This window comes from Mesoplodon mirus, assembly GCF_964341445.2.
Source record: "Mesoplodon mirus genome assembly, chromosome: 7".
NCBI classification, from domain to species: Eukaryota; Metazoa; Chordata; class Mammalia; order Artiodactyla; family Ziphiidae; genus Mesoplodon; species Mesoplodon mirus.
The window spans coordinates 98,430,788-98,457,920 of NC_138983.1; the positions used below are offsets into that span (position 1 = coordinate 98,430,788).

At 46.1% G+C, this 27,133-nt stretch overlaps 2 protein-coding genes across 2 annotated transcripts in view; both read left to right on the forward strand.

Moving 5' to 3' along the window:
* Window positions 1-4,127, forward strand: part of LOC309808897 (forkhead-associated domain-containing protein 1-like) — a gene marked incomplete at both ends in the record, with an annotated part of 79,240 nt that extends 75,113 nt beyond the window's left edge. The window contains 3 exons of the mRNA XM_082629468.1: window positions 2,653-2,748; window positions 3,172-3,392; window positions 3,929-4,127. Of these exons, the coding sequence (XP_082485594.1) occupies window positions 2,653-2,748; window positions 3,172-3,392; window positions 3,929-4,127 (516 nt within the window). The remainder of the gene's footprint in view (window positions 1-2,652; window positions 2,749-3,171; window positions 3,393-3,928) is intronic.
* Window positions 4,128-23,154: 19,027 nt separating this feature from the next.
* Window positions 23,155-27,133, forward strand: part of LOC309808898 (forkhead-associated domain-containing protein 1-like) — a gene marked incomplete at both ends in the record, with an annotated part of 78,070 nt that continues 74,091 nt past the window's right edge. Inside the window, one exon of the mRNA XM_082629469.1 lies at window positions 23,155-23,247. Coding sequence (XP_082485595.1) covers window positions 23,155-23,247 — 93 coding nt within the window. The remainder of the gene's footprint in view (window positions 23,248-27,133) is intronic.

Consider the following 27,133-nt stretch of genomic DNA (forward strand, 5'->3'; position numbering starts at 1 on the left):
CCTTTTCACATCACATGTTGTATTCTGCAGAAAAGATTCAACAAGCTAATGTACAACATTATGCCATGAGCTTGCCTAACATTTGCTTTTTGCTATAAACTGAAAAACATGAACACATAAAGGGCAGCAGAAGGGAGCCATGATGATTAAGAAGACACAAGTTCTAGAATCAGAGACCTGTGTCCTAATCCCAGCTCTGCAAGCTCTGTGACCTTGGGCAGCCTCCTAACCTTTCTGGGACTTCAATTTCCCAGCTGTAAAATGATGATGGAAAAATTAAAGGAGATCATTATGTAAAGTGCTTATCCCAGTGCCTAGCTCATAGCGAGCACTTTAATAGATGATAGTTATTATTGTCAAACAGTATTTAAAGAGTATTATCCAAGAAAACCTTCCTTTCTTAGGGAGCATAGTTTGTGTTTTCCAGGATTTTCAGAAGTAATTTGATTGTTAGGTTGAAGGTGCCCTGTATCCTAAATGGATGTTTGATCGGGTGTTTGATTGACACATGACAATGGACAGCTCTGAATAGCGTGGCTTGCTGCGGCAGCTGGTCTAAACCAGCTTTTGGAAAACATAATAAAGCCATCCTCTCTGTACCAGCATTTTCTCCTACAATTTTTCTAGACATTTGCTCACACGTCTAGAGATGTGAGTCTTCAGAAATGTGTTGGTTTTCCTGATAAAATCGAACCTTCCTTCTCTGAGGCTGGGAGTGGAGGGAGCATCTCCAGGTGGGGAGCTCAGCTGGATCTCACGTCCTGATGGTCCTGCTTCCAAGATTGACCTTCCCCTTGGCAACAAGCCCTCATCCCACCACTGACACCACAGAGCAGGAAACCTCCTAACTCTCAATCCTCCAAGGTTGGCAGTAATTAAACGAAAGAGCAGGAGGAAGAATAGCTGACATCTGTGAACTGCTTACTGTGTGCCAGGCGTTGAGCTCAGCCGGCTCCATGCCTTATGTCATTGAACCATCGTAGCAGCCTTGTGTCATAGTTACTATTATTGTCCCCATTTAACAGATAAGAAAAAGTAAGGCTTCAGGAGGTCAAGTACCTCACCCAAGGTCACAGAATAATGATTGAAGACACACCAGGGGTGTGTCCCTGGTGGTGTGTCTGCTAGCCTGCAGAGACCGGGTGGGGACTGTGTGCTTGGATCCTGTAGCCCAGGCTCTTCCTTAGTGACCCTCCCCTCAGGAAAAGAGGGGGCGTCTGGAGAGGTACAGAGGATGCAGCTCAGCGTAGCTGAAGACACTGAGCAGCATCTCAGGTTCTTTTTGCAGCAGATCTGCCCCGTTTATTGTCATCTTCAGATACCCTCTTTTATTCTCATCTCCATAGATACATAGACAAATATGTCCACTCTTGTCTATCACAGTCACTTGGGGGCCTTTATATTTTTGTAGTTGTTTTTTTTAAAATCTCAGAGGTTTTCAGGGTAGTGCCAACAAATGCTAGGGCTAAGAGAGGCTCATGGCAAGCATTAAAAGCCACTTTATTTTTTAAGGAGTCTTATTATGGTTATTTGTGGTCGTTCAGATCAGGTCCCCTATTCAGTCTGGTGGCCTTTCCATGCAGTCAGTTGGGCTTCCAACAGCCAGCTGGCTGGTTGGGGTCTTAGGGAGATGCAGCTGCAAACACTATCTGCATTGTCTCTGGAAAGGTTCTGAAGGGATGCCCACCCACGAGGTTCCAGAGCTAGGAGAAGGTTGGGCCAAATTTTGTGAGGGTATGGTTTCTGCTGCACAGAAATGAGATTCCTTTAATAAAAAGGAGGGAGGCTATTTTCCACTTAACCTTCATTCGTTCATTCCACAAACATGCCCACTATGCACCACTCATTGCCAGGTGCCATGCTGGGCACAAGGAGGGAGATAGTGAGCAAAAGCCGCATGGTCCCCATTTTTCTGGAGCTTGTCTTCTCAACATCAGCGGTACTGATTTTTTGAGCCAGGTAACTCTTTGTTTGGGAGACTGCCCTATGCATCGTGGGGTGTTTAGCAGCATCCTTGTCCTCTACCCACTAGACGCCAGCAGCAATTATGACAACCACAAATGTGCCCAGGCATTGCTAAATGTCCTGGAGGGGGTATGGTGGCCAGAGTCACCCCCGGTTGAGAACCACTGGCCTAAAGGGAAGACAGACGAGACGGTGGCCAAAGAACGGCACAAGTGATGCATCATTTCAAAGGCAGTCGTGCTCTGAAGGGGTAGGAACACAGTCATAAAGAAAGCAGTTCACAGAGTCAGACTGGATTTAAAACCAACTCTCTTGGCATGGACATATATACACACACACGCTACCAAAGGTAAAATAGATAGCTCGTGGGAAGCAGCTGCATCGCACAGGGAGAGCAGGTCGGTGCTGTGTGTCTACCTAGAGGGGTGGGATAGGGAGGGTGGGAGGGAGACGCAAGAGGCAGGGGATATGGGGATATATGGATACGTATAGCTGATTCACTTTTTGATACAGCAGAAACGAACATACACCATTGTATAGCAATTATACTCCAATAAAGATAATATAAAAAATCAACTCTCTCAAATTATTCTTTCCAGTTCTTCCATTATTCTTTGGGTTATTCTTCTGGATGTAGAAAATCATAATGGAATGCCAAGTGAGTTTTTTTCTTTTGTTTTATTTCAGCCTCAAAATGGCCTTTCCAGCCCAGGGTCCATCATGGCCACTGAGAAGTTAGGGAAAACGGATGTGGCTGAGGCTTTAGATCTTAGTGAAAAGCTGGTAGGTATACCCAGCATCAGTCCCCTCCTGTCCAAACCTGCGTGCCCTGCAGGTAGTTTAAACATCAACTCCACATACATTTTAGTTGTTACAGTAGCTCCACGAGACCCATCTCCTATCCCAGCATGGGCTGGAAATTGCAGAGCCCAATTCCTTGCAAGACTGGGTAGTAAGAATGAATGTTTATGTCTGTTGTCATTCCCCCTCCCCACTTCCCCCCAATTCTCAAAAAGGCATAGTGTAAATGGATGCGGGGGAAAATGAAAGTCCTACTAAAAGCCCCAAATGCACTCATTTGCAAAGCATGTGTTTCTTCTCTGCAAATGCAGAAAATGAATGAAACTGATTTAGACGTTTGCCTCCTCAAAGTGGCCACCAGCGGTCTTGGGCCAGGCCTCTTACCTGTGAAACGCTTTCTCGTAGTACTTGGATATGAGCAAAACCCTCGGGACTATGCTGAACATCAAAGATATGTCAGGTCACGTGTCCATGAAACACCTCTCCCCAAAAGAGAGGGAGAGAGTCCACCAGCTTCGACAAAGAGACCTCTACCTGGTGTTTGATAAGATCACCCTACTCAAGAACCAGCTGCAGAGAAAAGAAGAGCTTTTGAGACGATACGAGAAGGACATTGAACAGCTCAAGTATGGCCCGTGTCCCCGGCAAAAGGCCCAGGCCTCCATTCTCCAGGCTAAACCTCGGTGCAGCTGCAGACCCGTAGGGACCAGGACAAGAGGACAGAGGCCTGGGTGTGGAGTGGGGAGGCGGGATGGTGACTCAGGGCCTGATGGACCCAAGTCTCTGGGCAAGAAAGCAGCAGTTAGAGTACCCTACTGTTAAGGAATAAGGTGCACCTTTTATAAATGTGTCTGATGTTTCACCATGTGTGTGCTTTTCGTAATTCCATCGTATTTTCAGTGGTATCCGTTCCCCCACCCTCTCTGGGAAATTGGGAGGGGCTGGTAGCATAACCTGTGCCCCCTTCATGCTGCACGTCCACAGCCAATGGGCTATTTATTCTGCCCTCTAGTCCCCACATCTTCAGCCTTCCCCCAACTTGTAAGGAAACCGCGAAGCCAAGCGTATATGGAAGTGTTCTGAGGATCTCCCAGGTCGGGAGCATTGGTGGTGAGTGAGAAAGCTGAGGAGAAAAGAGACTTTGTCTCTCCTGTGTGCTCAGGCAGAGCAAAGTGTCGGTTCAGATGTACCAGTCACAGGTGGCAAAGCTGAAGGACGACATCTGCAAAGAGGCCGAAGAAAAGGCGCTGCTGAAGGAGGCCCTGGCGCACATGGAAGAGCGGCTGCACCAGGAGAAGAGGGTCACCAGGGCGATCAGGCAGCAGAAGGTGAGAGGTCCCTGCTCGGAGCAGAGCCTCTGAGGCTGCCCCTCAGCTCCCTTTAGAAACAGCCAACTGAGGTCCCAGTGGGATCCAGGCAGCACAGAATGCATTCGCTCATTGCAAAGGAAGGTGGCAGAATAGCTTTAGCGTTAGGCAGACTTAGGTTTAGACTCTTGTTCTGCCATTTACTGTGTGACTTCAGGCAGCTTTTTTTTTTAACATCTTTATTGGAGTATAATTGCTTTACAGTGTGGTGTTCGTTTCTGCTGTATAACAAAGTGAATCAGCTATATGCATACGTATATCCTGACATCCCTCCCTCTTGTGTCTCCCTCACACCCTCCTTATCCCACCCCTCTAGATGGTCGCAAAGCACTGAGCTGATCTCCCTGTGCCATGCGGCTGCTTCCCACTAGCTATCTGTTTTACATTTGGTAGTGTATATATGTCCATGCCACTCTCTCACTTCGTCCCAGCTTACCCTTCCCCCTCCCCATGTCCTCAAGTCCATTCTCTACATCTGTGTCTTTATTCCTGGCCTGCCCCTAGGTTCATCAGAACATTTTTTTTTTTTTTAGATTCTATATATATATGTCAGCTTAACCTCTCTGAGACTCATAGTCTAGCTTGCCTCTATTTTTTTAAACTTTCTTTTTTTTTTAAGTTAATTTTTATTTTATATTGGAGTATAGTTGATTTACAGTGTTGTGTTAGTTTCAGGTGTACAGCAAAGTGATTCAGTTATACATATACATATATCTATTCTTTTTCAGATTCTTTTCCCATATAAGTTATTACAGAATATTGAGTAGAGTTCCCTGTGCTATACAGTAGGTCCTTGTTGATTACATATTTTATATATAATAGTGTGTATATGTTAATCCCAAACTCCTAATTTATCCCTCCCCACCACATTTCCACTTTGGTAACCATAAGTATGTTTTCAAAGTCTGTGAGTCTGTTTCTGTTTTGTAAATAAGCTCATTTGTATAATTTTTTTTTAGATTCCACATATAAGTGATATCATATGATACTTGTCTTTGTCTGACTTACTTCACATAGTATGATAGTCTCTAGGTCCATCCATGTTGCTGCAAATGGCATTACTTCATTCTTTTTTTATGGCTGAGTAGTATTCCACTGTATATTTGTACCACATCTTCTTTATCCACTCCTCCATCGACATTTAGGCTGCTTCCATGTCCTGGCTGTTGTGAACAGTGCTTTCTGAGACTCATAGTCTAGCTTGTCTGTATTTCTTTAACTTTTGATAATTCGTGTATTTTATCTTGTTCTTTCTATCCAGATAACTCTTTTTTCTACCAGTTTTATTGAGACATAATTGACACACAGCACTGTACTGAGCTTAAGGGTGTCCAGCATCATGATCTGACTTCCCTGCCTCCTGCAATGATGACCACAATCAGTTGAGTGAACAGCCCGAGTGTTTTTAAAGGCGGCGCTTGTGATTTTCATTGTTCTGCCAGGTGCCAGGGATACACCGAGGAATAAGCTCTCTGAGAATAAAGATTTGGGTTTGCTCTTCTGAGTAGCCAGAATAGTACTCCAGTCTTTCTGACTTGGGGCTGTGTATTTGTACACGCATGCTTGCGTGTATCTGTGTACATGTGAGTACGTGCTGTGTGTTTGCATGTGTGTGTATTTGCATGTGCGTGTTTGTTGCCTGCATGAGCTCTAAGGAGGCCAAGGTCATAGAAGGGTGCCCTTCTCCTCAACCAGGAGGTGATGGTCAGATAGTTCCTTGCAGAAGCCTGCCCTCCATCCTGCGAACCTTCCAGGCAATAGGTTTCCAGACAGCAGGCTCTCTGGCTTAGAGCCCCAGAAATGAAAAGTGGCCGTCCTGCTCTGAGGGAGCCTGGATGCGGCGTTTCCAGTGCTCACTGCTGTGAATTAAACATCACAGGCCTTAGTCTGTGTGTGACATGGGGCTGCCTCAGGCAGAGGACAGTTTCCTTTCACACCAAGCAATGCCAGGGAGAGCTGGGCCAGTGACAGAGTTGTGACTTTCCCTTTGATGTGCCCTCTGGAGAGCTCACCCCTCCCCAAGGTGCCCACCCCCGCCCCCAGGGCTTGGCAGACTAGGTCCCAAAGCAGAGACACCAGACCACAGAATGGGACAGAGAAGGGCCCCAAAAAAGCCATTGTCATGTACTGAAAACCTGAGGATTTACATAATGAGGTTTCACATGCATTATTCCTGGGCTGCATCATTCACACACAACGCAAGGGACATGCCAGCCTGTTTGGCGCTGGACATCCCTCAGCCAAGAAGGGTCTGAAATGGCCAAACTGAACCTGTGTCAGGGTCCCCAGAAGAGCTACAACTAGAAGCTTTCAAACTCGTGGAATTCACAACTGGGGGAAAGACTTACCAAGGGACAGGCACCTGCTCCACACCGCACATGCTTCATCTCTCCCATCAACCCTCAAGGGATGCTGGCAAGTGTCAGCCCCTTAGAGAGAAGGGAAAGCTGAGTTGACAGAGGGTACCGTTCCCTGGCTACTAAGTGGCAGAAACAGGATTCCCTCCCCACCTGCTGCCCTCCCCCGCCCATGTTCACTTTTCCACACCCCCTCCTTCTGTGTCTCCCTTACCAGGGTGGCCCCCTTGGATACATCGCACCATTGCTCCTGGGGGTTTCACTCCAGGACTCAGGTTTGCATTTCAGGCTTGTTGTTAATATGTCGTCAGAAATCCCTGTTTGTCGGGAAGAAAACAATAATACATTTGAAAGTTTTGCTGGATCCTAAAGGGCACTTGTATACATCTGTCTTGGCATCCGTTCCTTCCAGGGAGTATATCTTCGTTGTCTTTAAGCAGAAAAGAACGGAAAGTAGAATTCCTCTTTCCTAAGTTTTGCACTTAGTATTTTCACAAGGAGCCTTAGTTTTTTAGCCTCCTGTATAAAACTTTGAAACTCTTCACCCGTTCACAGAGGTGGCAAGGTTGAAGCACTGAGATGAAATTACACATCTTAAGCTTCAGAATTGCCCCCCCCCAAAAATGGAGTTTGTAGTTTTAATGTTTGACCATCTCTTCACCAAGCAGACCTTTCAAGAATCAAAAGTCCTATTTCCACACTAATATCTCTGGCTGTGAAAATGAGACTTGGTATAAGATGCTGGGCCTTCACAGCGAACTGGGCCTGTGGCTCTGTCCATGTGGCAGAGGGACGGGAACCGCTGCCCAGGCCGTGCTCACTCGAATCCACTTCCCACATCACTCGAGAAGCCGGCAGTGTCTCTCAGAGTTCAGAGGCCAGATTTGGAGTCAAACAAATAGGGGTCAAGTCCCACCACTGCCCCAAATGACCCTGAGTAAGTGGCTTGACCTCTGTATCGCAGGTTCCTCAACAAAAGCAACCAAAACTGTTAGCAAGGGGCCTACTCCGTGGGGCAGCAGGAGGGTTAAATGGCAAAATGCCTGCAGTGCCTGGCATATCACAAGCCCCGTTTCTAAGGGGGAAGAATAGGCAGCTCATGGATGGGTGGGGATTCCTCTATTTCTTTCAGGGAGCTTCCTGCCAGCTGACGCCTTCCCCGGTCCTCCCAAAGCCGCCAGCTCTTATGGGACACGCTCTTCTCTTTGGTGAATACGACTAGGCCACGGCCAAGAAAGGACCCAGATACCTTTTGTGAATGGGCTAAGGCTGGGATTTTCAAGAGGAAATTTTTAAATGCACAGAAGTTGCCACTTGGGAAGCACGCAAGCCCTTTCTCAGGGCTTGAAGTGGAAGAAAGGCTGAAGGGCACCGGCTGCTTCTGGCAGGAGAAGCCGCTCAGCTCTCCTGCCAATCAAATCTCCAGCCAATCAAGTCCTGGCTAGGACGCGTGACCACCGCTTTGTCTTGTGGTCTCAGCCAGGAAAAGCCCCTAACCTTCCCTCTGCTTAATTAGCTCAGATTCCTCTTCTTTAAGACGAGAATAAAAATGGCACCTAGCTCGTAGCCTTCCCAATGGGAGCTTGTATACAAAACCCTTAGTACATAGGCCCACAAAGCATACATGCTCTCCTACCATCGTCATTATCCTCACTATTCTCTTTAACTCACTATCGTCCAAGATTTCCTTGGGCCCAGGTATTCTCAAGATTTGGCCTCCTCTGTGCCACTTGTGTGTTTTGTTTGTTTGTTTGTTTTTGCGGTATGCAGGCCTCTCACTCTTGTGGCCTCTCCCATTGTGGAGCACAGGCTCCGGACGCGCAGGCTCAGCGGCCGTGTCTCACGGGCCCAGCCGCTCTGCGGCATGTGGCATCTTCCCGGACCGGGGCACGAACACGCGTCCCCTGCATCGGCAAGCGGACTCTCAACCACTGCGCCACCAGGGAAGCCCGAACTGTATATTTTTAAATGGTTAAGATGGTAAATGTTATATTATGTATATTTTACCATAATGAATAATTAAAAATGTTAATTATTGGGGGAAAAAAAGCCGTTGGGGACTTTGTAATGGATGGCTCAGTCTGTTAGCACTGGACCTACCATTCAATCTCAATATCGTTAAAAACAGGATGACCAGACATTATGTGCTCACTGTGTGATGCAGGATGGATCACACAGTACCACCTATGAAGGCGTCTGGACAACAAAAAGACTTTGATCTCCTCAGACCTCTAGCTCTAACTATTTGTTTACAGGAAACATGGGGAAAAGAGGAACAAGTTAACTGAAACCAAGAAGAAGTGATCAGCCAAATCCAGGATGTGAATGTTCTCCAGGACAAAAGACCCAGTTTCTCCAACAAATCAGTGGCTGGGGGATAACAAAGGTCAGGGGCGGGGTGTTGCTGTTACAGAATTAAAGACATGTCAGAGACATAACAACCAAGTGTAATGTGTGGACCTTGTCTGGATCCTGATTCTAACAAAGATAAAAGTAAAAAAGATATCTCTGAGAGAATCAAGGAAATGTGAGCATGGACTGAATATTAGATGATATTCAGGAATGATTATAAGTATTTTTAGCTGTGATCATGTCAAGGCAGGGATAATGTAAAGGAACAAAAAGTCCTTTCAGTTAGGATGTCTTTATGGGTGAAATGACACAACTTGCTTTAAATTAACCTAGAAAAAAACTCAAAAAGGAAGAAAAAAGAATGAGAGAACACTGGGAAAATGTTGAAGCTGGATGATGAATACATGGAGTTAATCGCAGGCTTCTCTAGTTTTGTGTGTGTTTCCAAAATCCCATAATAAAAAACAATTTTTATGTAGGCAATCTCAAAGGAACATACAGACACACACACAAACAGAGTGAGCTACAACCAAAGCATAAGCAAATGAGGAAGCCATTTGCCTTTAGTAAGTGCAGGAAACAGGAGATTAAGCCTTGGGCCTTTGCAAGATGAGCTAACCAAGTCTAAGATGCCTGTATTAAGCTGGCACCCTCAAAGATGCTCCACACCCTGGCAAGAGGAGGGCTTAAAAATTTTTTTTTCTGGACTTTCAGAAAGGAGAGCCTATGAAAACCTGTAGTTTTCAATGTGGCTCTGGAGGGGAAAGCTAATAATGGCCACAATACTGATGATGATGATGATCACCCTGAAGGTTTGTAACCACGTGGGTCTGGGGCTCAAGTTTATACTCCATGTATTCAGTGGGAAAACTCCAAGTTGAGGAAATAAATGTCAGTGTTCAGAGGTTATTAGCATCCCCGGCATCCAGGTGAAACAAACAAAAAAGACTTTCGAGAGAAAAGCAGCCAGGAATCAGACCCCTCAGGATTCCCACAGATTAAGTTCAATCAAGAATGAGATCACAGTCAAATTACTAAACATCCAAGCAATAAGTCAGTATGAGCCAGAGTAAGCAGACACAACAAACAAGACATTGAGACACCACCCCTCTGCCACTCCCACCCAAAGACTTCAGATGTTGGAATTATCAGATAACAGATTCTAAAATCACTATGTATTCAATATATTTTTTTAAAGAAGGCTTTTAAAATGAGCAAGGAATGAGACTATCAAAAATGGCCAGGCATTTGTCCTCAGGAGTTTGTGGGAGCACAGGAGAGCTATTTGACCCCTGTACATTTGGCTCTTCCATTCTGGTGGGAAAAACAGATTTCTTTACAGAATCAAATTATGCTGGCAATAAAAATTCAAGTGCTTCCAGGAGCCAGAGAGGAAATATGAGCAGTGCATTGGGCAGGCAGAACATAGGCTGTATCTAAAGAGGGAGCCTCTTCTCAACCCCAGCAGATTGTTGATCTATATACAAGAAGAGAGTCCAGGTATTGCCAGATATTCCCATTTTCGCAAAAAAAGGCATAAATCCAGATGTTAATGATCTGTACATGTTGGCTACTGTGGTAGACATCTGGTTTTCGTCACCTAATAACAATTCACCTCTCTTCTAAAATATTATGGCGTTATGATCCTCCTTTGGGGACAACACCTTTCTCCTAGTCTCAGTCCAGTTTCTCAGAGACGCTGTTGATTCCACCTCTGGCTGCAGGGATGGGCATGTTGGCTCAAGCTCAGCCAATCAGAGCAGTCTCCTGGGCCACAATAATTGGCTCAGCAATGGGCTTGTGACCCACCCAGAGAAAATGAGAAGCAGTGAGGCCATTGGGGGAAGCTTAGGAAAAAGACTCCTATACTTCCCTATGGAATTTAAAGCTGAGAAGATGTAAGGGTTGGAGCTTCGGCCGCCTTTTTGTGACCATTATACAGAGATTCTGTCTAAGGTTGGGTCCACATGGTACAAAGAATCCCTGAGAGCTGGAGAGAGGCCAAGGCCTCATGAAATCATCTGAGCCTGAACCCAGAGGTTCCCTCTAGAATTTTCATTTTTGGTAACCAGTGAATTTGCATTCATGCTAAAGACAATTTGAATAGGTTTCTCTGTCACTCCACAGAAAGAGGCCTATTCCTTCAGCAACTAATTAAAAGTCTTTTAACACGTTGGGAAAGCCAGACAAACATATCTGAGGGCTGACCATGGACCTTCAGTGTGCGGTCTCAGCACCTGGCCACCCCTCTCCTTCTGTACTCCTGTCCCTAGCGTCTCTGATGACTCATCTTCTAGCCTCCATTCCCACTGCTCCTGCCCTGGACCATCCTCTGCTCTCCCTGCTCTACCTCCGGAAATCCTACTCTTCCTTCAGAACTCAAGTCAAATGGGTCCTTTTTTCTTAGCGCTTTCCTGACAACCCCACCCTAAGCCCTACCCGAGGCAGAAGAAGATACCTCTCCCTCCATCCCCAGGCCCCTCTGACCCCACGATGAAAACTCAGCCCTTCTGCTGAGGATCCTAATTACCCAGCCACGTTCCTGTCTCGCCTGCTTCTTGACCGTGATCCAAATTCAGACGCAGATTAGAAGGGATGATATTTGAGGCTTAAGTTTCAAAAAACAATCAGTTCTTAGGAGAAGTCAGAAAACATGGTGAAAGATGAGGATTTGGGTCAGGGATTCGAAAGAAAAGAACAGTTGTTCCGGGGAAAAGAGAGGGTCTATGTGGAGGGCAGTGAGGAAGGAGGAAACACTGGACATATTTAGACCGAACGAAATGATTCAGAGGAAACCTGAGAAGAAATGTCTAGAGAGGCATGAGGTTGATCTGACTGTAAAGGAATATAAAAAATGTGTGACGGGAATGACCCAAAACAACAACGACAAAATGCCCAAAATAGGTGCACTGTTCACGTGAGAAAAGAATGCAGAGAGCAGCAAGACGCTGAGCAACCTCCAGAAAACAAGAGAGAAGGTGACAAAGGATGAGGTCATCTCAAACCAGATAAACTGGGAGGCTTTCTATGGATTGAAAGGGGTTTTTCAAAAGCTAGGGCTCATGTTGGCTTGCCCCTGATGGAAACTCAGGGCACCGAGGCCTTCTGGAATTTTCTGTTCAACAGACAGACACAGGGAGGGTCCCAGGAGGCCAGGCAGTGGCTAGATGTACCAAAAGAGCTACCATGGGTCAAAGGTCAAAACAAGCAAGGTCTCAGTTTATGAGCCACCCCAGGCAAGCACTGTCTCGCTTTTTACTTCTAAGGACCATGGGACCTTGTCCACAGTTCCCATGCCACCTACCCCGGGACCAATTCTTTCTTCATGTGATAAAATACCTAAGCCGGACAGTATCCAATCACAGCGGCCTTTAACCTTTGTTGGGGACATACCTGGTTGAGGTTCTGAGCCCTCTTCCCAGAAAAATGAACACAGCCTCAGTCACAACAAAGTTTCCTTCCCGTTTAAGCAGCTTATACCCGCCCTGGGGCCCATCTCTTGAACAATAGTTCCAAAACTCATTCACTTAATCAAAAAAACATTTATTGAGTGCCAGCTCCCTGGTACGTGCCAGGCACTGCTGCCAGGTACTGCTCCGGGCACCAAGGGTACAGGGATCCTCGCCTCATGGAGTGGACCTTCCAGTTTGTATCTGAGCCCTCAAATGATCAGAATGTCTGGCGAAGCGGCCCGGGAATTCAGTGATTCTGACATGGGGCCAGAATTAGGACCTGTCGTCCCAAAGAGCCCCAGCTCAAACACCCCTTCTGTAAGGAGAGAGGGGAGGAGTGTATTGAAAGCATGTGCTCTAACTGGGAAGCTCATAGCCTGCTGAGGGAGTGTAGAGGGTACCTGCACTTTGGAAAAATGTTTGGCAGAATCTCGTAAAGCCGGACGTATGTGTGACCCAGAAATTCTACTCCTAGATATATACCCAAGAGATATGTGCACATGTGCAGACCAAAAGGCATACACAACGGCCCCCAATTATCCCTGATGTTCACACCTCTGTGTCCCCTCCCCTTGAGAGTAGGCAGGACTGTACCTTATTTCTAATCAGTAGATGCTGCAAAGGTGATGGGCATGTCATTTCTGTGATTATGTTACAGAAGATTGTAACTTCCATCTTGCCTGGAGACTCTCTCTATGGACTCTCACTGGCTTTGATGAAGCAAGCCACCTTATGGAGAGGCCCACATGGCAAGAAACAGTGCAGGATCTCTGGCTAACAGCCAGCAAGGAGGTGAGGCCCTCAGACTAACTAACAACCCTCAGGAAACTGTATCCTGCCAACCACCACATGAACTGGAAAGAGGATCCTTCCCCAGCTGAGCCTCAGATGAGACCCCAGCCCTGGCCACCTCCCTCATTGCAGCCTGGGAGAGACCATGAGCAGAGAACCCAGCTAAGCAGTGCCCGGATTCCTGACCCACACAAACTGTGACATAAGTGTGTGTTTTTTGGATCCGTTAAGTTTGCCATAATTTGTTCTGCAGGAATAGATAACAGAGTGTAAAGCAATGCAGCAGTGAGAATGAATGAACCACAGCTACATCAGACAACGTGGTCGAACCTCACATAGTTGAGTGAAAGAAACCAGGCAGCAAATGGAATCTGTAAGATTCCATTTCCATGAAGTTCAAAACCAAGCAGAACTAATCTATGATTGGAAGTCAGACAAGCGGGAGGGGGTAACCAGAAGTGAGCACAGGGAGTCTTCTCGGAGGGGCGGGGGCGGGTGGTGATGTTCTGCTTCTGGTCCTGGGTTCTGGTTAGGGTGGGTGCATACACTTTGTGAAAATTCTTCAAGCGTACACTTATCAGTTGTGCTCTTTTCGAGATGTAGATTATGTTTTGAAAACAAAAGTTTACAAAAATGACAATATGCTGGAGTCAAACAGCCAGGGTTCGAATCTTGGACCTATCACTTACAAGATTTGTAACTGCGCAAGTTACTTGATTTTTCTGAGCCCGCTTCTGTAAAATGGGTTGGGCTAAGAATTAAATAAAACAGTGCATGGCATAGCAGCTGGTACCTAACAAGCCTCAATAAATATTAGCTAGTTTGGTTCACCTCATTCATAATGGTTCATTGTTAATCTCAAAAAAAGAAGTAGTGGAGGTTGATTTGCCTGGATGCCTGCAAGTCGAATTTATGGAGTTGTCCTGCAGGTGCCACCCCACAGAGACCAGCTGGATTCTCAGAATCCCTCTAGCAGCGATCGGGGGAGCTCAGCCTGCCTCTGACACCCACACCCAGAAAGGTCCCTGGGCAACAAGCAAGATGATATGCGAGTGTTCTGAGGTCAAGTTTGCTCTGGTTTGGGACTGAGACGATGCAAATCAAAGCTCTCCCCAGGATGGCTGTGATCGGGTTGAGATGGTGCTGTCCTCCCACATCATCAAGAAAACAACAAAAACAAGCAAACAGACAGACAGCAACGCGGACATTCACAGAAGGAGTCTGTGGTACCGGGCACAGTTTACTACTTCACACGTATAAACCCATTTGGTCTTTACAGTCAATGCTGTTATTACCTCCATTTTACAGGTGAGAGAAGTGAGGTACAGACAGAATAAAACAAACAAACAAACGAAACCAGGCCGATCAGAGGTGGGATCAGCACCCTTCATATGCAGTTTTCAAACAGAACATACAGACTGACCTCCCTGGCAAAGCTTTTTTTTCTGTTTTTTTTTTTTTTAGAGACAGTGTTTTCTGTTTTTGTTTTAATTTTTAAAAATTAATTAATTAATTAATTTTTGGCTGTGTTGTGTCTTCGTTTCTGTGTGAGGGCTTTCTCCAGGTGTGGCAAGCGGGGGTCACTCTTCATCGCGGTGCACAGGCCTCTCACTATCGCGGTCTCTCTTGTTGCAGAGCACAAGCTCCAGACGCGCAGGCTCAGTAGTTGTGGCTCACGGGCCTAGTTGCTCCGCGGCATGTGGGATCCTCCCGGACAAGGGCTCGAACCCACGTCCCCTGCATTGGCAGGCAGACTCCCAACCACTGCGCCACCAGGGAAGCTCGCTGGCAGAACTCTGATTTGCAAGAGATGAACGTCCCAACCAGCCTTGTCTCTATCTGAGAAAATACCTGGGTGACTTCTCATTTTCTGACAGGGGAAGGGGGTGAGCACAGCCGCAGAAGGCCTCAGTGACCAGCTGTGATTTTGTGGTTTGAATTTATTTTTGTGAACCTGTGTATGTGTATAAAAACCTGCATTTCCTTAGCCCATCGCACCAGGTTAGTAATGGACTGTGGAGCCTCCAGTGGCCCTTTGCTCTCCCATCTGTCACCTACTCAACAATTTAGCTACTTCCTGATCTTCGAGCGCTCTCTCTCTCTTTTACTCTCCCTTTCTCCTTTTCCAGCTCTTTCCCTGGCTCTCTTACCCCTTAAAGGCTGGGCAAGCTCCCTACCTCTTCCAGGCGGGAGGCCAGCATTCATTTCTTGTTGGAATGCAGGTGACAACAAGCAGATCTGGGGAGGGGGCACAGTGGATGGGCTCTCCCAGTCAAGGACAGCCCAGGGAAGGTAACTGCGGCCCAATGAGATTTTATGGGGCAGAGGTCCTGCAGGAAAGAAGCGCAGAGGGTGGCAGGAGAGGTCCCTGGCAAGCCCCAGCTATGCCCTCCTGGCCTCAGATCCCTCCCCCTCTTGCTGCAGGCACTGCCAAAACTTCAGGACAGCCAGAAGCCCAGATTGTTCAGGGCTGAGGGAAAGCAGGTGGTGAGCATGGGTGTCTCGTGGCTGTGACACCTGTCACCTGTGGTCCCCGGGGAAAATACCTTCCCATCACAGTCATCTAGATTCAAATCCTTTTCTGGCTGTGTCACCTTGGTCACATACCTCCATGTCTCTTGAGCCTTATTTTCCTGTTCAAGTGGGAGTGATGTGATAGAAATAATACCTGTCACGACATTTTTGAGCGTTTCTCTGCAGAGCTCCCTGTTCCAGGTGTTTCACACACACCTACTGCCCCAGGTTATGCTGAGGATTAAATGAGATGATCCACAGGAAAGACTGGGACAGAGCCCTGCGGGTGGAAAGCCCGGAGTTAACATTACTCGCTCCAGTATTATGAGGACAGCTGGGAATGACAAAGCTGGGACCTGCACCCAGGCCTTTCAGACACCAGTATCCTGATGTTGATGGAGATACGGTACAGCCTTGGTAGCCACCCAGAGCTCAATAAGATTGATTGATTACAGGCATCACCAAGGAGCCCATATAAGCTAGAAATCTCTTTTTTTTTTTTTTTTGGCCATGCCATGTGGCTTGCGGGATCTTAATTTCCCCACCAGGGATTGAACTCGGGCCACGGCAGTGAAAGCACCAAGTCCTAACCAGTGGACCACCAGGGAATTCCCCAGGTGCAGTATTTTGAACACCCCATCATCGCAAAGTACAACTCTCACTCAGCCCAGGACATGCTATGATAAAGCCATGAGTTATTGGGGTATTTTAGTTTCTGTTTTTGAAATTTAAGTGGATGACATGGAACTGGGTTTTAAGACTTTCACACACCCTTTGAGATGACTGTGGCATCCTGTGGGGAGCGGCAGGATCCAATCAAGATTTGGCAATTTCTGCTCCAGTGAGCCTGAATGTCAGTTTTGTTCGCCATTTAGTATTTCCTCATCGAGAGATGGACTAATGGTAACAGATGCTCTCCCAAGCCTATCAGGGGGCCATGGGCAGCTCCGGCTCCAGGCTGGCCTGGATGGGCTCCATAGGGTCTGACTGGCAGTGAGCAGGGTTGCATTCTGTGCTCATGTTGATGACACTGAAGACAAGCATGGAGATGGGGGTGGGGTTGGGGAGGGTCAAGGCTACAGAAGCCTAGGTCCTGGGGTAAGGACAGTTCAGCTCAGCAGCTCAAGAGTAGGAGGCAAGGCTGTGGGCGGGTGGCAAGGGTTGCCCCTGTTCATTCACTCATTCGTTCATTCAGGCACTGTTCTAGGTACTGGTGATACAGCAGTGAACAAAAGAGAAAAGAAATCCCTGCCCTCATGGAGCTTAAGTTGGGGGGCAGGGGGGAGTTGGGAGTGAGGAGACTGACAAAAAACAAGAGAAGGAAACTAAATAAATAGCATGTTAGAGGAGTGGTAAGATGAAGGGAAGAGCAATAGAGTGAGGTGTTTGTTTTGTTCTTCATGTTTTTTGGGGGGTGTTTTTTGTTTTGTTTTGTTTTTTTGGGTGGCATCATGGGGCTTGCAGGATCGACCAGGGATCGAGCCGGGCAGTGAAAGCACCGAGTCCTAAACACTGGACCGCCAGGGAATTCCAAGACCCTTTTAAATAGGGTGATATTTGAGTAAAAATCTAAAGGAGCTGAAGGAGATCCCTGGGGGAATTGCCCTGTAGGGAGAAGAAACATTAACTGCAAAGGCCCTGAGGCAGAAATGTGCCTGGAGAGTTGAGCCTGACCCTCTCTGTTCCTCTGAAGTTACCACTCAGGGCCCCGGCCTCTGTGGTCACTCCTCATACATTCCTAAGGTCTTTCTGGTCGAAGGGAACTAACCCAGGCAGAACCTTCCAGGCTGACTGAGGGCCTGGAAAATATTTCTAGGCACAAGTGCTGGGAGGGCTCTGCGATTCAACTGCAGGTTTGAATAAGTCCTGAGGTTTTGCCAAGCTTTTAACAAATGCACAAGGAATTTGCAAGAATGCAACAAATTCATTCCTGGACCATGCTCCAGAGCTGCTTAATCAGAATCTCTGAGGTCTGTGCCAGGGAATGTGCATTTCCAAGAGCCTCTAGGCATGTGGGAGCATCTTTACCATATATTCCATCCCATATCGATTTCCATGATTTTTCTCTCTTATATCTTCTTCTAATTGACTAGAGTGGAGTCTGCCATCTTTCATCTTTCTCAGATGAATATTTTGAGTTTGTCTTGGGGCACCTTGTCCGTCATTTCCTGCCAGGGAAATGAGGCATTCTGTAGGTAGTCAGCAGGGCTGTTCTGCTCCCAGACAGAAGGGGCTGATTTGAAAAAGGTGTCATGGGGTGAGGGGAGATAGTTGGCATTTGCATGTCTTCTCCACACGCTCCATCCCCCCAGCCCCGTGCCCATGGGGAGTGCGGGGGGGTTTCTTAAGGATCTGATCCAGGTCAACACTGGGGCCACCGTCTGACCTTGTAGGGACTCAGGTGATGTTTGTAGAAGTAAAGAACACATGAATGAATAAACGCGAGTTTTGACAGGGAAGGACAGGAACAGTAAGGCTGTGGGCTTGTAAATACCCTTTTCCTAGCACGTGGGAGAATCTTCCATTCTTTCAGAAGTGTTCCTTCCACCCCACCCATCTCCCATCTCCACCCCCATCCCCAGAAGTGATGGTCCCCCCCAGCTTACTCTATTTTCTCCTCCACAACAGAGCGAAATAGAGTTTCGGGTGGGACGGGGGGGTACTAAACTCCAAGCTTCTCGTGGCTCAGCTCCATTACCCTCCCACGCCTGACCACCCCCTCCTCAACGCACCGAACCTACAGCTAAGGTCAGTAGGAAGGATTCTTGAGTCTGCTCCTTCCCCGCTGTAAGACTTGGAGCTACTTCTGTGAACACTGAGCCTGTTTCTCCATCCTCTAGCGGGCAGGTCGGGGAGGGCTCGCAGCGCTGCAGCGGGCTGTAATTGGCCGGGTGCTGCCAGCGCACCTCCCCCTCATCCTCGGGCGCCGCGCACGCCACGCCCCTTCCCAGCTCGGCCGTCAGAATGGCGTTGCCGTGGCGACGTTTGTAAAAAGGCCGGGCGGGCGCGCGGGCTGCGGGCCTTCGCCCGGAGACTCCGCGGGAGGGCGGCAGAGCGGAGGTCAGGGCTCTCGGCGGAGGACGAGGCGTGGGCTTCTTCCTCTGGCCAGGTGAGAGCGGCGCGCGAGGAGGCGGCGGGCGGAAACCTGGGCCGGAGGAGGCCAGCCCTGCGAGGTCAAGGGCGTTGGGGTAGGCAGGGGACCCGGCGCCAGCCGAGTCCGAACTCTCTGATTCAGGCTCGGGTCGCCAGGAGCACCCCAGAAAAAGTGCCCCAACACCAGCCGTTCCTTCCTAAGTGCAGCCCCTACCTCGCCCCCCAAGGGAGGCGGCACGGAGCTTTAAGCCTCTCCTGGGCACCAGCTCTTGGATGTCCTGTGGGTATAGCTGGGATTAAGAGAGGAACCCCTGTTTCCCATGATTTATGGAGAACACCCACCCAATGGTCAGACACACACACACACACACACCCGCCCCTTACCTGAACTCCCCTTCTTTAAGGAACTTTGAGGCCACTGTAAACCTCAAAAGAAAGTTTGTTCCTATAGCCCAATTCTGAGCCATCCAAAGTGGTCGGGGGAACGCAGATGACTGAAGCCCTTTTGCTCTTTCCTGTGGATGGTGCTCCATGGCGCTGAGTAAGAACGAATTCACAGAGCTCCACACATTCAAATTACTTTGACAGTGTTTTCATGCAAGGAAGTGATGCACAGGGCAAAATGAAGGTGGAGAAATATTGTCCAATCCAAAAGCTAAAGAGATAGAATTTAGGTTTTCCAAGGAGTCATCTAAGCTAGATACTGACAGGAAAAATGAAAGGTAGTTACTATCAAAGCTTCCTAGCCAGCTGGCTGTACTGACTTGCTTTGAGGTGTCCTTTGTATTTTCATTCACTCAGCAAGTGTTTCCCAAGCACCTACTATGTGTCAGGTTCTGCCCCCCCGCCGCCCCCTGCCCTGGAGAAGGGGTAATGCACAGAACTGGCAGGAACTGCAAAGGGTCTGACATTTGACCCTGTTTGAAAGTTAGTAAGTTAGCCTGCCCAGCTTATAGTTCCTGGCAGAAGACAAGAGACTCCTGGGCCAGAAACAAAGAACTTGATTACTCACAGCACAGCTGACATAAAAGGCTGCAGAGCTGCATATGCACATTGGTTCCTGTTGCCCTGAAAGTCCCTCGGGCTGGTACAGAGCAGCCAGTGTGGATGCTGTGCGCACAGTGGGTCTGTGTCCCAGGTAAGGAACTCCAAACTCAGGAAACTGCAATCTTTGAAAGGGGCTGCAAGCAAACTTGCCCAACTTTTGCCCCAGAAGGAGCCGTTATCTTTATTAGAAACATTACCTCTATCCTCCCAGGCTGTTTGCCATACAAGCATCCTCGGAAAGTGAGTGCAGGACAAAATCTTTCAATGCCTTTGCTCTGAAGATGGGTACAAACACAAAATACCCATGAAGAATTGCTTCTGAACAAAATGAACACAGTCCTGGTTTTCCAGGAACATATATGTTAGTGAAAGAGAAACCAACAGCAAGCATAACTAAAGAAAGGAATAAGAATATGTCAGAGAATGATAAGTACAAGGAAGGAAACACAGCAGGGGAAAACTAGCAGGGGAATAACATGACTGAGGGTGCCTTTAGCCAGAGTGGTCAGTCAGGTGGTTGCCCCAAGGGGGGACGTCTGAGCAGAGAGAAGACCCCAGCCTTGGGGACGTCTGGGGTGAGAGCTAAAAAACAAATATGCACATGATCCAAGTTTAAGTTTTAGATTAGTGGCGTTTCCTGTGGTTTTCCTGCAGAAGAGACATTTCTTGGAAGTTTCCATTCTAGCTTAATTAGACTTGAATGTGTTGCGTGCTAACATGGTCCTCTGCAATTGAAGATTAATAACTGAAGGCAGCAGAGCATGGTTCTTTGGGAAGAGGAAATGTCTTTTCCCCTGTATACATGACAGCGAACTTAATCAAATGTATTTCTCATTATCTGAAAGCATCAATATTTGTGGGACATCCACAGGCCTCAAAGTTTACAAATATAAACTATCCTGCTTATTTTTATTTCTCTTACCCCCAGGTAGGGTCTCGTCTTCCTTTCAGAGGATAGAATGCTGGTTTCAAGGACTTTCTTTTACTACATGTCCCAAGTGTCAGCAGACAGTGCAATTCCCCCACCCCTACTCTGCCCCACCAGCAGCAATGGAGGTTTGTACACTGGTTACATGCAAAGGCTCAGAGTTGTCACACACTTACTATTGTGTGACCTTAACTTCTCTGAGTCTCAGTTTCCTCATTTGTAAAGCGGGACAATACTGACACCTGCCTCGCAGGGTGGTTCTGAGGATGAAAAGAGGCCATGTGTGTAAAAGGATAGCCCAGTGCCTGGCACTTAGTAGGGATTCAGTGATGGAATGATGATGGAGATGTTGATGGAAAGCAGAGCCAGACCGGAGATCCTCTACGGTCAGACCTAGATGATTTTTGTTTTTATCCACAGTCTAACAACTTCACACTTCAGTGACCTTTCAGTTGAAAAGAGACTTTGGGGACTTTCTTGGTGGCTCAGCGGTTAAGAATCCGCCTGCCAATGCAGGGGACACGGGTTCAAGCCCTGGTCCAGGAAGATCCCACATGCCTCGGAGCAACTAAGCCAGTGCACCACAACTACTGAGCCAGCACTCTAGAGCCTGCGAGCCACAGCTAGGGCCCTAGTGCCGCAACTACTGAGCCCACGTGCTTCAACTACTGAAGCCTGCACACCAGGAGCCCATGCTCCACAACAGGAGAAGCCACCGCAGTGAGAAGCCTGCGCACCGTGAGGAAGAGTAGCCTCCGCTCGCCGCAACTAGAGAAAGCCCGCATGCAGCAACGAAGACCCAACACAGCCAAAAAAAAAAAAAAAAAAAGGAAAAAAAAGAAAAGAGACTATGTTTGACATGGCACTGAGATGGATCAGAATTCCAATATCATGTGAATTATCATCAACATCTTGGAACCAGCTGAAGTCACTGAAATTTTTATGTTTTAAAACACATGTATATATGGGCTTCCCTGGTGGCACAGTGGTTGAGAGTCCGCCTGCCGATGCAGGGGACACAGGTTCGTGCCCTGGTCCAGGAGGTTCCCACATGCCACGGAGCGGCTGGGCCCGTAAGCCATGGCCTCTGAGCCTGTGCATCCGGAGCCTGTGCTCCGCAACAGGAGAGGCCAAAACAGTGAGAGGCCCGCGTACCGCTAAAAAAAAAAAAAATAAAAAAAAAAAAAAAAAAAAAAACCATGTATAGGGCTTCCCTGGTGGCACAGTGGTTGAGAATCTGCCTTCTAATACAGGGGACATGGGTTCGAGCCCTGGTCTGGGAAGATCCCATGTGCTGCGGAGCAACTAGGCCCGTGAGCCACAACTACTGAGCCTGCGCATCTGGAGCCTGTGCTCCACAACATGAGACGCCGTGATAGTGAGAGGCCCGTGCACCGCGATGAAGAGTGGCCCCCACTTGCCACAACTAGAGAAAGCCCTCGCACAGAAACGAAGACCCAACACAGCCAAAAATAAATAAATAAAATTTAAAAACATGTATAGGATTTACTTTGAAATGCATTAAAATATAAAATGTATAGATGGGTAGATATGTGATAAAGCAAATAGAACAAAATGTTGATTGTAGAATCTGGGTGGTGGTTCTATAGAAGTTCACCATCCACTTCTTTCAACTTTTCTGTGTGTTTGACACTTTCGTAATAAAATGCCAGCAAAAGATACGTACAGAGTCTTGACCGTACAGCCAAGCTATAATCTTGATATTTTGTCTTTGGAAATCATTTTTTTTTCAACCTAAATATATGAAGGAATGCAGTGACTTAAAAAGAAAGTATCTTCTAATGCCCATTTCCTCGATGACTGACTCTTCCACACTTTAAGAAGCTCTGTAGAAGTTGGGGTTTCTTGAGTCAAAGTTCAGAAGCCCAAGATTAATAACAGTCACAATCACAGTAGGACAAATGGGTGTTTAGTGTAGCAATCACCATTCTAGATGCTTCACATTTAATCCTCACAAAACTCTTTGGGATACAGAGTATTATTAGCCCCATTTTACAGATGAGGAAACAGAGGCATAGAGAGAGAATAAGTAACTCACTCAGAGTCACAGAGCTAGTAAGTGGTGGGTTAGTAACACTGAGTATTTGATTCTGTCAGATAACTAACCCCAAACTAAGCTTAATGGGAGGTGGAGAGCGGTTATCAGTGGAATTCAGATTTGTTTGGGTTTTTTTTTTTTTACTATTGCTTGTTTGTGCTCTGAGTTACATAAAGGATGTCCTCTTGTGATCAGAAGCAAGCTCATCTATGCCGGCTATCACTGTTAAAAGGACAGTCTTAAAAATGTGCGGAATTATCATTGTGATCATTGTTAAATCCAGCTATCCACTCCTACCTCTGCTGACTTCTCCTGTGGACATTATGGTGTATTCCATTCATTCTAAATATGACATTGAATAATTAGAGGACTGTATTTTTCTAACAAAATTGTTTTCTGAAAACCTTTTATAGGGAAAGCAGAGAATATGAAAGCCTATCTAAAGAGTGCAGAAGGCTATTTTGTCCTGAATAAAAGCACTACGATTGGAAGGCATGAAAATTCAGACCTTGTTTTAGAGGTAAGACCTCTTCCTAGCCAGTCCCCGACCCTCCCTACCCCTCACACCACCAAAAGTCCTTACTGTTCTGTGGACTCCAGTCTCTTGTAAAGCACAGCCTCTGGCTAACAGTCCCAGCCTTCCTCGGTGTGCCACCAATAACCAATCCCGGCATGTGCTGGGTCTCCCTGGCACATGTGGTGAGAATGAGCACAGTGCAAAGTGCGATGGGCCCTGTGTCCTTTGCTGACTGTGTGTGCAGTGTCCCACCCTGATGGCGCGGTTTGGAAGGTGGGCGTAGAGCTGATGCTTGACCTTCACCTGCTCCGCGTCTGGCAGCCACGGCCACCTGAAGTGCCCAGCTTGAGCAATGGCCTCTCGCCCTTTCCAGAGCTTCTGGAGACTACGGGCCCCTCAGAGCCCTCCCCCGCCCCCGTACCTCCAAGTAGTAAATCAGGGTAAGCCCTGGGCATGGCCTCAGTGCTCTCTCACTTCATTTCATTCCATTCTCTGAATTAGCTGTGGCTTGGTCCACAGTCCCAGCTCATTGACAGCCAAGGAAGTTGGAAGAAATTGTAAGTAAGGAATTATAAAAACAGTGGCTTTGAGCCTTTTAACATTTTGAAAGGGATTAAAATATTGAAGCAGAAAGAGAAATGCAATGGAATCCCTTTAGGACTGTGAAAGGCAGACCACTCTCAGACTTCACTCAACAGAGTTTTTTAAACTTTATTTTGAAATAATTATAGATGCACAAATGGTAGAGAGAATGGCACGAAGCATGTGTGGAGTCCTGTGCCATTTTACCACGTGTGGATTTGGGTGTGGCCCTCAGGATATAGGAGTATTCCATCATCAGAGGTGTCCCTTGTGATGCTCCTTTTATAGTCACAATTCCTCCTCCCACCATCGTCCCCACGCTCCGAAAACCACTAATCTGTTCTCCGTCTCTATAATTTTCATCATGTATGTATGACCTTTGTGATTGATTTTTTTTTTTTTAGTCAGTTTAGTGCCCTTGACATCCATTTAGGTTATTAGCTTGTTCTTTTATTGCTGAGTAATAGTCCACGGTATGGACGTATCACCTATGTTTAACCATTCACTTTTTGAAGGACATTTTGTTTCCATTTGGGGCTATTACAAATAAATGTACTATAAACATTTGTGTACAGGTTTTTGTGTGAACATAAGTTTTTATTTCTCTGTGATAAATGCTCAGGAGTATGATTGCATGGATTAACATATGTGTTTATATAGATTCGGTTTGTAAAGAAACTGCCAGTCTTATCCAGCGTTGCTGTACCATTTTTCATTTCCACCAGCAATGTATGAGACACATCCTCACCAGCAATTAGCCTAAACACGGTTTTTCATTTTAGCTGTTTTAGTAAGTGTGTAGTGGTATCTCATCATAGTCTTAACTTGCATTTTCCAAATCGATAGTGATGTTAAATGTCTTTTCATGTACATGCTTGCCTTCTGCATATCCTCTTCAGTGAAATATCTCTTCATATCTTTTAAGTGTCTGTAATCGAATTGTTTAGTTTTTTACCATTGAGTTTTGAGAATTCTTTATGTATTTTAGATATGAGTCCCTTGTCAGATAGATGGTTTGCAAATATTTTCTCCCATCCGTAGCTTGTCTTCTCATTCTCTTAGCAGAGTATTTCACAGAGCAAAAGCTTTAACTCTTGATGAAGTCCAGGTAGTTAGTTTTTCTTTTATAGATCATGCTTTTAGTGTCATGTCTAAGAACATGCCACAAGGTCCCTGACCCTGAGGATTTTCTCTTATGTTTTCTTCTAAGAAAGAAATTTTTAAATCTATGAACCATTTTGGGTTCACTGTCGTTAATGATGTGATATTTAGGTCAAAGTTCATTTTTCTTGCATGTGGATATTTAGTTGTTCCAGAACCATTTGTTGAAAAGACTATCCTTTCTCCATTGAATTGCTTTTGCAAGTTTGTCAAAAATAATCTGGCCATACTTTCTATGGGGGCTACTTCTTAGTTCCCTATTATGTTTCATGGATCTATTTGTCATAATGGATCTACCATTATGAGATAGCCTTGATTACTGTCGCTATGTAAGTCTTAAATCAGGTAGTGTGATTCCTCCCACTTTTCTTTAAAGAAATTTTTTAACCTATTCTAGTTCCTTTGCCTTTCCATTTACATTTTAGTGTAAGCCTGTCTGTATACACAAAATATCATGCTGTAATTTTGATTGGAATTGTGTTTTATCCTATATATCAATGTGAGAATAATTGATATACTCCTACATTGTCTTCCAATTCATGAACATTGTATATTTCTCCATTTATTCGGTGTCTCTCTTGAGTGTTTTGTAGTTTTCAGCATACGAGTCCTGTACATGTTTTGTTAGATTTACACTTAACTATGTCTCTCTTTTTGTTTTTTTTGAGTGATTGTAAATGGTATTATATTTTTAATTTTGGTGTCCACATGTTCATTGACAGTATATAGAAATACAGTTGATTTTTGTATGCTTCTTGGTATCTTGCAACCTTAACTGCACTTTCTTATATAAGGGCTTTTGTAGATTTCTTGGGATTTTATACATAAACAATCATGTCATCTGCAAATAAGAACAATTTTATTTCTTCTTTCAGAAAAGGAGATCTGAATGCTTTTAATCTTCTTTTCCTTGCTTTATTTCCCTGGTTAAGACTTCCAGGACTCTGCTGAACAAGAGCAGTGTATAAATCCTTATATTTGCTTGTTCCTGACCTTAGGGGAAAGCAGTTACTCTTTCACCATTAAGTAGGAGGTTAGCTGTAGGGTTTTTATACATGTTCTTACCAAGTGAGAAATTTCCCCATTTATTCCTAGTTTTCTGAGAGTGTTTATTGTAAACGCAACAGATTTAAAGATAACTCCATGAACGTCCCCGTGAGATTCTCCTCCATGATATGGTCTCCCTTCAAGGACACAGAACATCTGTTCAGTGTGCAAAGTGGGAGGAAAAAGAAGAAGAAGAAGAACTGTAGTTTCTTCTTTATCCTAACAAGGCATAGATTTGGGGTAGTTTTATTTCCTGTCTGGCTAAAGTAGAGACAGAGATCTCTGTTTTGAACCTGACTATGACATTAGAAAACTGTAGTAATTTTTAAAAGCACAGGCTTTGGAGATAGACAGAGCTGGGTTTGAATCTCATTAGGCTACTTTGTGGCTGAGTGACTTCAACCAAATTACTTAATCACTCTGAGCTCCTTTTCCCTGTCTGTAAACCTCTTACCTCACAGGGTTATTCTGAGGATTAAGTGAGAAATGCATATAAAGAGCCTGGCATGTGGTGCTCAGTGAATGTCACAATGATCATTATTATGGTCTCCTAAAACAGAGACTGAGAAGAATCCTCAGAGGTGCACAGGGTTGAGATGAGGATCCACTGACATTAATAAGCCATTTGGAAAAGGGAACTAATGAGGACAGTTATTAACTAGACAGAAATTGAGTTGCATTCATTGTATATAAATAATTGACTGCTTACTGCTCCTCGGACTTAGCTTAAGAAATACGTCACTAGGCTTCCCTGGTGGCGAAGTGGTTGAGAGTCCGCCTGCCGATACAAGGGACACGGGTTCGTGCCCCGGTCTGGGAATATCCCACATGCCGCGGAGCGGCTGGGCCCATGAGCCATGGCCGCTGAGCCAGTGTGTCCGGAGCCTGAGCTCCGCAACAGGAGAGGCCACAACCGTGAGAGGCCCGAGTACCGCAAAAAACAAAACAAAACAAAACAAAACAAAAATGTCAGGGATTTATATTACTAAAAATCATCCTTGCAATTACCCAGAGGTTACATCTAGCAAATAAAAACGATTGTTTGTTTTATTTGCCTGGATCAATCCTAAAGAATACGCAGTTATGCTTCTAAAGATTT